The 14,591-nt window shown below is 36.9% G+C and overlaps 4 protein-coding genes across 5 annotated transcripts in view; all 4 read right to left on the bottom strand.

Moving 5' to 3' along the window:
* LOC134816912 (mucin-2-like) overlaps positions 1-14,591 on the bottom strand; it is a 765,431-nt gene that overhangs the window by 395,458 nt on the left and 355,382 nt on the right. The window lies entirely within an intron of this gene.
* LOC134816934 (uncharacterized) lies at positions 62-8,180 on the bottom strand. The gene is made up of 8 exons (XM_063825991.1): positions 8,169-8,180; positions 3,137-3,258; positions 2,913-2,998; positions 2,571-2,690; positions 2,314-2,436; positions 2,045-2,136; positions 955-1,095; positions 62-600 (listed from the first exon to the last, which is right to left on the bottom strand). Exons 2-8 carry the CDS (start codon positions 3,253-3,255, stop codon positions 523-525), a joined length of 759 nt encoding a protein of 252 aa, XP_063682061.1. The 5' UTR covers positions 3,256-3,258; positions 8,169-8,180; the 3' UTR covers positions 62-522.
* LOC134816853 (sperm-associated antigen 7 homolog) lies at positions 3,448-5,279 on the bottom strand. Its single transcript, XM_063825849.1, has 5 exons — positions 5,085-5,279; positions 4,793-4,946; positions 4,488-4,623; positions 4,136-4,307; positions 3,448-3,995 (listed from the first exon to the last, which is right to left on the bottom strand). Exons 1-5 carry the CDS (start codon positions 5,155-5,157, stop codon positions 3,871-3,873), a joined length of 660 nt encoding a protein of 219 aa, XP_063681919.1. The 5' UTR covers positions 5,158-5,279; the 3' UTR covers positions 3,448-3,870.
* The window catches only part of LOC134816923 (kelch-like protein 3), a 99,988-nt gene continuing 90,797 nt past the window's right edge, over positions 5,401-14,591 (bottom strand). For both annotated transcript variants that reach the window (XM_063825974.1, XM_063825973.1), the window contains exons 5-13: positions 12,725-12,842; positions 12,046-12,128; positions 11,735-11,878; positions 10,061-10,151; positions 7,405-7,577; positions 7,118-7,306; positions 6,712-6,885; positions 6,483-6,578; positions 5,401-6,334 (exon numbers count right to left, since the gene is read on the bottom strand). In XM_063825974.1, coding sequence (XP_063682044.1) covers positions 6,196-6,334; positions 6,483-6,578; positions 6,712-6,885; positions 7,118-7,306; positions 7,405-7,577; positions 10,061-10,151; positions 11,735-11,878; positions 12,046-12,128; positions 12,725-12,842 — 1,207 coding nt within the window. In that variant the 3' untranslated portion in view covers positions 5,401-6,195. The remainder of the gene's footprint in view (positions 6,335-6,482; positions 6,579-6,711; positions 6,886-7,117; positions 7,307-7,404; positions 7,578-10,060; positions 10,152-11,734; positions 11,879-12,045; positions 12,129-12,724; positions 12,843-14,591) is intronic.

Here is a 14,591-nt window from a genome sequence, read left to right as displayed (position 1 = left end):
AAAATAGAAATGGTGTAGATGTTGTAATTTATAAATTGAGAAGCAATGACCACAACATACATGATACAAATGAGTGATCGCAAGGTAACTTATAATAGATTTAACTTTAAAGTATACTGGAAATATACTTAGTACGTCTCATCAGACTGTGCTCGAGATCGCAATTTGCAGCACATCAGTCTTACTCAACCTTCTAATTTCATTGCACATTCAATGCGTTAACCTATAAATGTTCGCAAAGTACATAGCTATAGTACATACATAGAAAACCGAGATATTAGTGCGCTTGCATGTTTGACTCATTCAAAAGTCCTAGTAATAAATTATCAAAAGGGAGCTCCCTTCATAGTATCCACTAATTCTAAATTGAAACGTTGATAGTTCACAAAAGTGAACTCTATACTTGTAATTAGCCCTGATTAGTGATGATAGGAACGTCCCAAATATCAGTGTCGCTAACAATTAATCAGCAATCAGATGTCTATACATTCGCTCAGTGGGCTCGGACTTGAACTAGAGAAGTTATTGTTCTACTCTGTACTTGTCGTTCCATCTGGGGTTCTGTCGTGGCAACATGAATAACATGTCGTTCTCGTGCGGCTGAAAGTAAGAGGTTAAAGAGATAATTAACGAGGTAGCCGACATTAGTATAAACAGTACCGTCTCGAAAGTCAAAGTGTGATTCTACTATCTAAATGTATTCACATAAGCAGTAAGTACCTATTCGCATAAGAAAAATTAAATAGTCACGAAATTGGATTTTATACAACATTGTATAAGCCAGAATCAGCAACCCCCTATTATCTCTTCAAAACATAGCCTCCCCTCAGAAGCTACCAAACATAGCTAACATACCAAACATAGCTAACATACCAAACATAGCTAACATACCATACATAGCTAACATACCAAACATAGCTAACATACCAAACATAGCTAACATACCATACATACCTTCTTCAGAACCTTCTCGAAGGGTGCTTCATGAGGTTCGATCCCGTACAGTCCCCTCATCTCAGCTACACTGTGATACTGCTGTCCTCCCGCCTGCATGGGGTACCGGCCCCCTTTTGGGTCATCGTACTCGTTCACAAACTGAGTAGAGTTTCATAGTGGACGGATAGTTTGAAGTTGGCAGTTAGATTGATGGAACCATTTAAAAGCCATGCAAACAAAAGTAATTTAATAAACGAGAATAATTTTCAAGGATAGTAGATATCAATTTTAAGATTCTCTTTAGCGTAAATGTTAATTGCTAACACTAGTAGTAAATAGCTAAATCTTGGATATTGTTAACACGAGAGAAACATTATGACATATACCAATGCGGAAATAAGTAAGGTCGGTGAGAGTGACACAAGTCGCCATCAAGGTACCGGAAGCTGTATATCCGGAGAAAACTTTGATGCAATGAAAATTTTGAATGTGACCGGTAGGACATGTTCAAATTTCAGCTTTCCGCGACCAAAAGTTCACTGTTTTGACTGAATTTGTCTTGAATGACCATCTTACAAGGTCACTGAGAATGGCACAAGAGACGATTGAGGTACTCAAAGTTCTATTCCCAAAGAAAGCTTTGATAAACAGAAAATCATCAAAATATAAAGGGATTTTGGAAGATTTTTGAAGAGGAGCTTATCTGCCGTCCCCTTGACCGAATTTCGCGGTTTTTACTGAAATTATTTCAATATTCAAAGCATGGCCTATTATTTTCCCGTACATACGAGATCAGTAATATAACTTTTAAACTTAACAAACAACGGTCATTTTTAGTGGGTTGGGATTACCACTATTTTAATATTCAATACAGTTTATGTTGTGACCAACCCTTCGTTCATTATCCTTTCCAATATAATGGTCTCGAGTGAATCTCACAAATCGCAGATCGTAAGCAGTTTGACCATTTAACGCCTTTAATTGATTGACCAAGCCTTATGAGATAAATCCCTATGACAAAAAATATTATAACAAAAATAAGAGGAACTTACATGTAAATACTTAGCAGCGGTGGGTAACAGGGGGAACAAAAATAAGAGGAACTTACATGTAAATACTTAGCAGCGGTGGGTAATAGGGGGAACAGGAATATTGAAGCCATGTTCCACTTCCGGGAGAAAAACGTACCTTTAACTTGACCTGAGCAATTTGCATTCTGACTTCTGATGGTGTGATGTTCAGCAATACGTACTTGAAATATTTAGCAAAACTAAATTGTAATGTTTGTAATAACCATCACCGCCCATGGTCCATTAAAAAGCACAGCAATGTTATCCACTCAGCATTATAAAAGGCCGACATTTACACATTACTTACTCATACAGACCGTGACAACCCCAGAAGCAAGGCCGCCCCAGTACCAGTCCAGCGTTGTCTCAGCTCGACCGTTTATCTTACTCAGCTGTGAGACTGTCACCGCGAACGCAGTTGTGCCCAAAACTGCGGGGAGTATTTTCAGGTGGTGTTAGTGTGTCATACTCATACTATGCTATAGTATCCAAGCTCATAGTTAAGCGTTAAAAATAGATAAAATCCAGGATTTATCAGACTACAAATAATTGTTTGTAACTAACTTCCAGTTCCCAGACCGAAGGCACCCATTTTATAGGCAGCCTTGTTTTTCCAGACGTCTGCTCCTCGTTTACCCATTGACAGATTTAGTAAGAATCCCTGAGCAAAACCCTGTAGAGCACCTGGACACATGGGTTTTAGTTAATGTGTTATATTCCTGCAGTAGTTAAGACAGTTGTATTATGATGGTCTGAATAAATCAGACCATCATAATTTGTATCAACATTATATAAAACTTCGGAGTCAGTCCACCACATGACACCTTATCACGCTTTTATAATAGAATAATTTCCACGGCTAGAAGATTCATACAAGTACTATCAACAGAAGGGACATGTACTAACCAATACAGAAGCCAATGTGGCCCGCTCTCGTTATCCGTTCAAACATCGAGCTGTCCTTCTCCCAGACATTAATCGGAGCATTGAAACTGAAATATTGTGTTGTTAATAAAACAAGTGGTATTATACTATATTATCCTATTATAGTACATATTATTACGAGCTTCATTGCAAGTATGAAGTAATATGCGTAGAATTTTGTATTAGGATAAATAAAATGCACCCACTAAAAATAGTTTTCAAAAGATCTGTACATCCATGGCTCGAGGAACGTCCCTTTTGTCAGTTTTCCGTATAAACTGGGCGGAACGTCCCACTCCGGCTTGAGGATCTTATATGTGGGCATCCTAGACAATTAGAAATTAGACAATAAATAACGGTTAATCAAAGTAAATTTTCAATAATGATCCGGTGAGAAATAACAAAATTAATGCAGTTGATGGTAATCAAGAAAGCATGTATTTTATGAGATACATGAGTGACAGTATTTTAACTTCCCGATTGGGTTTTTGTGTGATAAAAGACAAGAAACCACTGATTTCCATGGAAAACAAGAAATGAAAAATAAATCAGGGCACAATACGACATCATGATTAAACGTCTAAAAGAAACAACTTATTTACAGTTACACTCTTAAGTATCTCATCGATATATTTAAACAAATTCTTTAAATTGGCATCATAGGATTAAACTGATTGAACAAATAAAATGATTCAGAATGGTGGCCGAATGAAAAATCATTTGAAATACGTATAAAATATATTATAGTTTATAAATAATATGATAAATATCTACTTCCACCGGGATAGATTTGGCACCCAGGTTCCATTAAAACGGTTTGTTTCCCAGAACAGACAACATAAATGATATGAGGTTTAAATTAACACAGACAGAGAAAGGTAACGAGTACCCGATCTAACGGTATAAATATCTGCAATAAAATGCCATTTAAATAAACGGTTCATTTATCATCCGACTCTTCGGAATTTCCGGAACTGTGTTCTCTTTTGAGTCTCTTTTTCTCCCTGATTTCATTGAGAGAATCCTCGATAGACTTAGGCTCTGAGCACAACATATGCACTGGCACTGAAATGAAGCGTAGGTGAACTCCCTTGGTTTCAGCAACTTTCATGATTCAACCAACTTAACCAAGATTACAATTTTAGAATTAAAAACAGCGTCACTCAATATAGTTGATGAAATGGAAAACATTAGTGACAACTCACCTAAACCATGAAACTGTCTGCTATCACCGGTGACTTCTGAAGTGTTTAGTATATTCTTATACTTGTCTTGGTAATTCCGTGAGGGAACGAAGCCTGGGGTTTTGGAACTTCTCTGGGGACGTTTAGAAGGACTGCACTGTTGTCGTGATTTGGTGAATCCTTCTATGTACATCTGAGGGCAGTTTATGGTGGTTGAATCGGTCAAAGTAAAAGGTGATTCAATTAAAAGTGAGTATATTCGAGACATGTTTGAGATTATTATTGACTTCAACAGCATTTTAGTCTCATGAGGTGGAGGAATACAAAAAATCATATAATTGGATATCATACCACAGACAGTGAAAGTACTTACCTCACCTAGCCGCCTCTTTTTCAGTTCCTCCTCACCAGGACAGCTGTCTCTTCTAAACAAAACCACGTGTTTCTCAGTGCTCTGACCGTTGTAACAACTCACTGATATCACTCCCGCTATCTCTGCTATCTCGTGCCTGAGAAGGTGCTAAGAGGGTGCACACGTCTTCCTACCAAAGTGACTGACATTCTTTAATTGACTGAATTGACTGTTGGGTCAGCATAGAATACATGTGAAATGTGCTCAAAATGAATTTAAAGATTCACAGAGAAGGAAATTGGGGCAGTCAACTGGATAATACCCACTGTATGGCACGCCACTCTTTTTCGACTGGCGCAAAACTCAATTCTTTTTCCGTCCCCGAAGCAAACTTCTCTACCTCCTTCTCGATTTCCTTCACTCGGTCTGATCGCTTCTTGTTATCTTCTTCCATCTTTCGTTTCAACTCTTTCCTTCGTTCTGAGCAGTGAGGATATTAATCGTTTCTTTGAATTCCACATTTCACTGTAAAGATATATTGTCTTGAACACAGAAATTTTAGGAACTGACGTACGAAACGTGAACTTTTCTTACTGACGAAGTGTGAACGTTTCTTACTGATGGAGTCTTTATTCGCTGTTGACGGAGGTGGTTTCATATTGTCCAGGATGGAGCCTAGTAAATCTGACATTATGAGGTGAAGTGAGAGGGGTGGGTTGTAAAATGGGGTGGTCTAAAAGGCTGACATGCACGTCACAGTTTAGCCTTTACTCCTGGTTATGCTACATCTTGACCTAAAATAAATGTTTGTTAAATTGATCAAGCTTAGAATTTCGTGGGCGTTTGATAAATCAAAATTACAACAATGAGGAAATATCAAGAGGATATGTTAGTTAATTCACACTCAACAAGTACCCGATTAAAAAAACTGGTGGATCAAATTCTGTAGAAAACACGATGATGATAATAATAATAATACATTTATCATTATTTGATACAAGATTGTTAGATAAAAACTAACATAGACAATCAACAATTCGGTAATTCAATTTTGCCGAAGCGCTATCGCTGTAGCATCTATCGACAAAAATATATACTCTACATCTCGGGGCAAATATTGCCGAAGATACTTATTGCTTTTAGACGAAATCGCCCTTTCTTGTAAAATGAATAATACCAGGTTTCATTGAATCAGGTACCAACAATTAAACCCCGAAATACAATGCACGTTCACAAATGACTCACACAGATTTGATGTTAAGGATTTGTGAAAAACAATAACCGTAGTGATATCAACTTTTGTTAATACAGCTGTGATGAAAGTTTGACTTCTTGAAATTCGAATAAAAATTGTCTAAAGTACACTTAGGCTTATGCCCAGCAATGATAGCAACTCATACAATTCTAAAACATCGAATTTCGGGGTTCACAGTACGATTAAATACAAATTATATAATATACATATTTAAAATTATTTGAAAAAATATTAGCGTAGCCAGATTAAGGCTACACCTCAATTCAGTGTTGATATTCAGTCCTATCACTCGTAATTGCTTGAGTCGGCTGATGGGCCTTAAAATTAATACATCGTAATTTTTACATGTCGGCATATGTCATTACCAACTGTATGGATGGTATCCTGGGAAAATTTTCTAATGTTCAACAGTCTGTTCGATGATCTGGAACTAGAATCTCGAAGATCTATGGGTCTTTAACTCTGAAAAACTTGTCACAAAACGGTGGAACCAAAGTAAGCTTTTGCAAGGGGCATATCCTTCATATTTTCCCAGATCTTTAGATAAGGGTCGTATCTCTCGACCGATTTTATAAAGTTTGTGCCATCAAAACCACCGTAAACGTAGATATATCTGAAAGGTATACATATTTGTATCTCACAAACAGCAGATTCATGAAGTGGGAATGAAGTGGCGACCCAGATTTGTTTCTGATATTGAAATATCACCCTAATTCCTAACTTTAACAGTGAAATTATACAAAATACACTTCATCACTAACCCGCTTATAGCAGCGGCTCCGTGCGCTCGTCTAGCATACTTCATCGGTGCTATCTTCTTCCAGACATCTGTCTTAGGATCGTATTCCTCAACAGTACTGGGAGAGGAAAAAGTCTAGCTTTGTAACCAAACTTTGAACTTTTTTCAAATTTCGTTAAATTCTAAATCGAATAATTCCTAAGACAAAATTTCTCTTGCAGTAAGAAAGAAAAAAAAAGGCTATTTCTTACTTTAAATAGTTTTTTCCATCGAATCCTCCCAAAGCGTACATTCTCTGTCCAATCGCCACGACCCCTACACCACTTCTCGGTTCCTTAAGACTTGCTATCGGCTCCCAGCACCCAGTCAACTGATCGTATTTCTCAGCGCTGTTCAACCGACTGAACGACTGACACATCCCGTAACTGAAAAAAGTGTTTATTAATTAGGAAAAAATCTTGCGGGGAGAAACCAGTGATCAGAAACAAAGGGAACATTCTTAGAACTACATAAAAATGGATAGGTTATGATACAGTTAAATTCAGTTTATGAATTCTTCGGCTTCCTGTAATTGGCTGGTTATACTCGTGTTACAATTATGGCTGTTGGAATGTCCGAAGTAAAACAAGTATCAGATTTTCAAAATCATCAAATTACCCTCCAACGACGTAGACCACATCGTTAAGAACACAGCTGCCACAATAAACTCGCTGTTCGTTCATCTTGCCGGCAAATATAAGCTGTCTGGAGGGAATATCCAGCACTGCAGCCGTGTCGATGTAGCTTGCTGTGTCACAACCCCCCATTATCATGATCTTTCCGTCAACACCCACTGTGCTGAAATACCTGGAAATATGTCGAGGATAACAGGTTGCCAAGCTGTTTGAAAATGACAATGATTATCATTGTAAGTTAAATGATTTTAGTAGGAACAAGTTCGGTACCTGCGCGAAGGGCCATAGACTCCGGGCAGAGTCACCCAGCAATTTCCTTCAAAGTCGTATTTCTCAACTGATGAGATGTAGCTGGAGCCTGTGTGTCCTCCGATCATGTATAGTGAGCCGAGTCTTGCAACAAGTCCTGCTCCAAATCTTGGATATGTCAAACTAGTCACGTCCTGAAATTAATACAGGATATTAAAAAATGTACGTCTATTCTACAAACGCGCGCTATGTTGATGCGTGCATCTTGTAATGACTTACTGTGAAATCTTATATCATTCGAGAGCCGTTCGGTTTTGGCGCCTTACATTGGGGCACTTGATAATGCCAGAGATTATTCTGGTATGAAATGTGGATAATTGGTGAAAACAGTAGTGATCGCCAAATAATGGCATGATCCAATGAATAGACATAAGTCAAAATTATAGGGAAAAAGATAACAAAAGAACAGAAAGTAAAAATAGAAAACAAAGTAACAATTGATCTGGATACTGGTAGTGTGGAACTGTTTGTTTTGACACGTGACAGTGATTCTGGTCTGGGTTTGATTCTTAAATCGCTGTCATGTTTAAAAAAAGCATGGTTCACCTTCCCACCAGTACTCAGATCTAAAGACAATGTGTATAATTTGGTCCCATTCCCTTGCCACCCTTGACGTTCCCAGCTTCTTCTTCCAGGTTTAAATTGCATAGAACTTAACTATTCCTCACATCACATACTATGTTGTTTCTAGTCCAGTAAAACAATTATTAAGCCAGGGACATCCTCAAATTATTTGTTATATATAGTACTGTTGAAAGTATTAAAACTATAATAATTGTCACGAGATGTTTGGTCTAGTTGTTAGAGCTGAGATATTTCTAGTCCAGTAAAATAATTATTAAGCCAGGGACATCCTCAAATTATTTGTTATATATAGTACTGTTGAAAGTATTAAAACTATAATAATTGTCAAGAGATGTTTGATCTAGTTGTTAGAATTGAGATATTTCTAGTCCAGTAAAACAATTATTAAGCCAGGGACATCCTGTAAGCAATAAATGATTATTAATACATAACACATACCATCAGCACATACTGTGCGAGGTTGATAACATAGAATGTGGTTTTCTGGCCTTTCTAGAGATGAATCAGTTAATTGTGACAAGCAGGATGGTCAGGCCGTCGGTGTCTCAAACAGCTTCTCCGTTACCGTGATGTGATAGAATCTGATTTCGATCGAATTTATCTTTCACTGTGCCAAAGCTTAGATAGAATAGATCAAAAGATTCTTCTCTAAAAGCTGCAGCTTAATATGGCATAGGTCCAAAGTTGATCAAATGGTAAATATTTTCTAAAATATATTAATCGAGCAGTAGCTGTAGTTGGGTACCTTTTCATTTCTTACCCTCATTATAAATGGGGTGTAATAAGGGAGAGGTCCCATGTTATATCTTATCTTTATAACTGATATCGTACTATGCATCTAGGACCTCATTATTCGATGCTTTGCAGACGACACCAGTCTAGTTGTAAGTCGATCCACACAAATCCACAGATCATGTACTATGTGCACTGACTTATTTGACATTTGTAACCCTGATTTCAAAACATGACATACTACATGATCTGGTGTTCTATTTCATTGTTAATTATTACAAGTGTCACCCACGTGATATTGCTTCAACGAACTAACAGCTAAGAGTATCAGATTAATTGCCAATTTCATTCCAATTTAACTTAATTGCCAATTTATTTTGATGTTGTATACAATTATGACAATTCACGACAGTACAGTGCAGTGGGCCAATAAGTTAAAATAATGTAAAGATCCTGCAATCACTAAACAGTAATTATAGGGTGACTTGGTCTGCAATCACTAAACAGTAATTATAGAGTTATAGGGTGACTTGATCCTGCAATCACTAAACAGTAATTATAGGGTGACTTGATCCTGCAATCACTAGACAGTAATTATAGGGTGACTTGGTCTGCAATCACTAAACAGTAATTATAGGGTGACTTGGTCTGCAATCACTAAACAGTAATTATAGGGTGACTTGATCCTGCAATCACTAAACAGTAATTATAGGGTGACTTGATCCTGCAATCACTAAACAGTAATTATAGGGTGACTTGATCCTGCAATCACTAAACAGTAATTATAGGGTGACTTGGTCTGCAATCACTAAACAGTAATTATAGGGTGACTTGGTTTGCAATCACTAAACAGTAATTATAGGTTATATATATAGTTAGACTTGGTTTGATCTGTGTAAGACCCAGAATCACAGTATTTCAGGCCAGATTATTCGGATTTTGTTTGAACTGCCCGACACTCGTGATTCAGATGATAGAACATTGTGTTCCTTTATTCCCTAATCACGTTTTACACAGTCATAATTCCAGAAGCTTCTGATAGAGAAACTTCTATTCTCTGGGTGGTGACATAAAGTGGTTCTCCTGTTAAATCTTAAGAAAGCTACGCTGGATATATGTAACAAGTATTAAGTAAGTAAAATGCAAAGCACCAAGTAAAGAGGAAAGGGAGGTAACACGACTCCTGTCCGACTGGTAGGATCCGACATAAACTATTGTTCGAAAAACCTATTTTCGGAGTCGCCCGATCGGAAAGGGATGAGGAAAATAATAAAAATAATAAAACAAAGAGAAAACCAACCTCCCAGGTATCAGTGTCAGGATTGTAGGACTGCACTGCTGACAGGGCAGAGTGCACTCCAGCAGCTATACCTCCCGCTATGTAGATACGCCTGGGAATAATGTTGTGTTATTTCAACTTTTGGGGGTGTTAGAAATGATAACAATTAGTGATCTCCCATTTCTACATCAATATCAACATAATTTATAAAATTAAAACTTTAAATAGTACTACTTCAGCAGAGTGGATTATTCAATCTATCAGTTCACACTTGTGAGTTGCGACTCTTCTGACCTAGAGATCATATTCCATATCAATGGGTACTGGGTAGCATCAAATTTCCGCTATCACCCAAAAAAACGATTGCCAAGACATACAAAAGATTTGATTATTTAAAGCGAATTTACGAATACATTGCAGTGTTCAGTCTTTTAGTCCAATTTGTGTAAAAACTTCTCCTAAAAAAACATGGTTCCGTTTATGTCATTATTCCCATCTAGCTCTCCTAGCAACCCTAAAAGGTTCTGAACTATTAAACTGATATTTGAGTGTCTACTATCTAGTAAAGCATTTAGCAGCTGACATTAGTTAAGATGTACTAATGTTATTGATGGATTTAAGAACACCACGTGTCAGGAAGTAAAGCAGTTCAAGTAGTGTCACGTGATTAATGGTCCTTAAGAGTACTGTGCTTAGTAACGCACCGCTTTGCATGAGAGCAGATTAATTCTAGTTTTTTGCGTTCCTCTTTGTTTGCTTTTTTTGACAAGCAGCCACTGGTCAATGCTATGCTACTAATAGTTGCATTATCTGCATTTATTGGCCTCGGAAGCTCAAAGAACTTTCTTGGGGTCCCATTGCAGATTGATACCGAACAGCCAGTTTTTCCTGTTGGCGTGGGCACAAAATTCGTGTTCAACGGAGTTTACAAAACCAGCACTTCAGGAAAAAACTTTGCACATGTTACAATGCTTGATGATGAGCGTAATATGGTGTTCGAATTGCAACTGAGGTTTAACTTTGCAAGGGAGCCTTTGGGGGATCACTTGGACTACTTATTGGTCACCAGCAAGCATGGAAACAAATTTGGTGGACCATTAGGCTACGGGAAACGGTATAAGTTTCCAATGTACCTGGAAGATGAATTAGAGATTGACATCCTAATCGAAGTTACGAAAGATCATTATGAGATAACTATCAACGGCGTGAAGTCAAGAGAGGCCATGATAAATAGCCGGGAAAATGTGGAGTATTTCAAAACAAAGACTTTGGACGTTAAAAGTTCTTCTAACTTCAGCTTCAAGACTTCTCTACAGTTGATTAAGATAGGTGAGGCAACATTTAATTTAATTGTATGTGACCACCAATATAATTCGTTCATATTGCATCTTATATGGTGTCGATAAATTGGGAACTTTGTCAACATTCATATAAGATGTGATTTCATACCAAAATGAGAAATATAGCAAATGATTGAAGGTGGGAATATATCAATCATGACCCTATTGGTCGCGCTTACTTATCCATATACTGTTTATATCCACACATTGATCGATTATAAACTTACAGCCAGCCTGGAACTTCCTTCGAATATAATTCTAACTTATTTCAATGTCAATAAAAGATATATCGTTATATTTCAAAACTTTAAAAAAACGGGCCAACCGGACCGCCTATTTCTAAAATTCTGCCAACCTGCTGAGTCGTTGAGGATCTCTGGGTTGGTTGTGAGGGTGCCGTAGTGGGTATGACTTTGAGGACAGCTGGTTTATTATTAGCAGCAGAGATTCCTCACCTTGAGATAGCTCCGTTAGCTTGTCTCGACTCATCAACCCAAACCTGACATACAATGAAATGGTTGTTAGCTAGTTTGTTTTGGTAGGTTGTCGTTCTATTTGATGGTTAAAACTCAAATTGGTATGATGTTGATCTCGGTAATTACAATTGAGAGAAACTGATATGTACATATTAAAATACATAAATTAATATAAATAATATATTAAAACCTGACAAAAGACATCACACGATGAAGGACATCCTTTCTGTTCTCTATATCATGTTGTGCCCATCTAACAACAGCAGTGTAGACCTGACAATGTATAGGGATGAGATGATACTAACGTAACATAGCGTTATATATTTCATTTAGCGTCGTAATTTAATTTGGAATATCTAATTAAACGATTTAACCCATATTCAAAAAATATTGTGCAGAATATAAATAAATATTGGCTTGAAGAGACTTTTGTTTACATGAGGCTTGGCAAAACATAAATCGAAATTTTCCCATCATCAAGTAAATACAGTAGTAATATCATCATAATATATAATCCTTCAACTTAACATTTATTGAATAGCTTTAATGTATTCAACATGACAGATACCGTTAAAAAGAAATGGTTACTTGATTACTCGCACCGGCTACAAGATCAGAAGATCACATTCTGAAAGCAATCATTAAGTTTCCCTTACGTACATAAGAGAAATTTTGTAGAGTGGATGTTTGTGAGAGGTAGTACAGGTAAATTATTATTATTATCAGATAATGAATTTAATTTCAATCCTATGTCCATTGATTAATTATTATTAATCTTTTGGAATTTTAAGAGTTTGACATGAAAGACATGAGCAGCTGTTTAACTGTATTTGTGCAAACTTTTATTCTGTTATAAAGAAAGAACATACCTGTTCTTCGGAGCTACTTTTTAATTTGTCCTCAGATATGATGCTTATCAGCGCCTCCGTGTCTAATGACAGAAACTCTTCTCCAATGGATATCAGTCCGAAGTTATGCAGAATGTACCTTCAGAGGTGTATTATTATTACAAGTGGAATCACAAAATGAGAAGGTTTTTTTTTCATGTTGAGTTTTTAGATTAATTAATTAATTAAGGTGTAATTAGCGATTAGTTTTGGATAATTATTACTCCACCTGGTAAATATTTACGAATTCTATATTAACAAGAATTTCGCCGCGGTTACACCACGCACGATTAATTTTCCCTGCTTAAACCGTTAATATTTGCGATGAAAAGTTGAATTTTATTGATTCATAAAAATAAGATTTTGGATTATTTTGTTCGTTGCAAGTTGCAATATTTTTATTGTGATTTGTAATTGCGCGCGTGTAGGATTTAATCGAATATTTAGTACGCCGCGCACAAATTTTGGGCTAATTTAATTTGAACGGCATCGTTTGACAATTGAAATTCGCGTTGGATAAAGTACTGCGTGATAAATTACACTGTCTCTGCGAATAAAAGTAATATTTCGGACAAACAAATAACAATCAAATAAGAAATAGGTAATATAATTACTACTTTATAGAAATCAAATAGGAAACAACAATTTTATTTAGTATCAACCAAAGCAAACAAAAAATATCATATATATACAGCTACCACGAACTTTAGACCAGATAATAATTAGGAAACTTAGTATCAATTACTTAAGGTATGCAGCTAAGGTTCACTTATATTTCTAAATATTTCAAGACTAACTACGAACCAATGTATTCCAGGGAATTCGTGCGAATTAACTATGTATAAATGTGGAAGTAAAGGTGTTGTGACAGATTTTTTTACGAAAGTTTGTACTATTCTTTCAAAGGTACCAGGAGGAAGACCTATTCCAGCATACCTGTCTGCCTCCGGGGTTAATGCGGCGAAATTTTCATTGTAAATGGTTTCGGAATAGAATTTAACTAATTTACAACATTCATCGTTGGTAAGAAAAAGTGGTAACGGATCAACTTGCATAAAAAAGCGAGAGTTAGGGTCTATGGTTCGTTTTTCCAGGTGTCCGTTGGCCATTTCGCACATAAGACTTTGCAAATCATTGGCTGACGTAGTGCTATAACAGCAATCGCTGACGTTCACTGTAAACCAATCATGGAGCTGGGTGTAATCACAGTGAGCCAGCTTTGCAATAACTCTAGCACTGTTGTAGCCGCAGGAATTTCCTTCCTGGGCGGAAGACAGTGTTGTTGAAACTTGAAAACCTAGATCATTTAAAGTTTCGGCGAAATATCTGGCTTTGGGACTATCCATGAAATCAATCACTCGAGCTCTTCCAATGTAGTTATTTTGAAACATTTCACTATCAAGTGTCTGTGTAGGAGATGTATGGTTATGAACGTTACTGAGATTTTGTGACAGGAATTTTGGTAGTTGTGGGGAAGTGTTAGAGTTGGAACATGGAGGATCCTTGTTATTGTTGATAGGGGATTGCGAAGATTCAATCTGACTCGGTACGAATGATTTAGGATTAGCAAAAGCTTGATACTTAGATAGCGTCCTAAGTCGCACATATTCAGACACAATATCAGACGATGTTCTAATTTCTTTCGGATTAAATGCCAAGAAATGAAGACCGTTGGACGATGTTAGGCGGCTTATTGCAGTGTATGCTTGACCACCCCTCCAATTCCAACGTTTAGTGCCGGGTGGCACATCGAGGTAAATGTATGCCTCATTAAGTGACAGGCCTTGTACCTTATGTACAGTGCATGCCCAGCTTAGTTGAAGGGGAAGCTGGTATCGCTTCACCCAAA

The sequence above is a fragment of the Bolinopsis microptera genome, chromosome 6 (genome assembly GCF_026151205.1).
Source record: "Bolinopsis microptera isolate Bmic1 chromosome 6, MBARI_Bmic_1.0, whole genome shotgun sequence".
Taxonomy (NCBI): Eukaryota; Metazoa; Ctenophora; class Tentaculata; order Lobata; family Bolinopsidae; genus Bolinopsis; species Bolinopsis microptera.
Note: the sequence above shows the minus strand (reverse complement) of the source record. Positions and strands in the feature narration are given on the sequence as shown.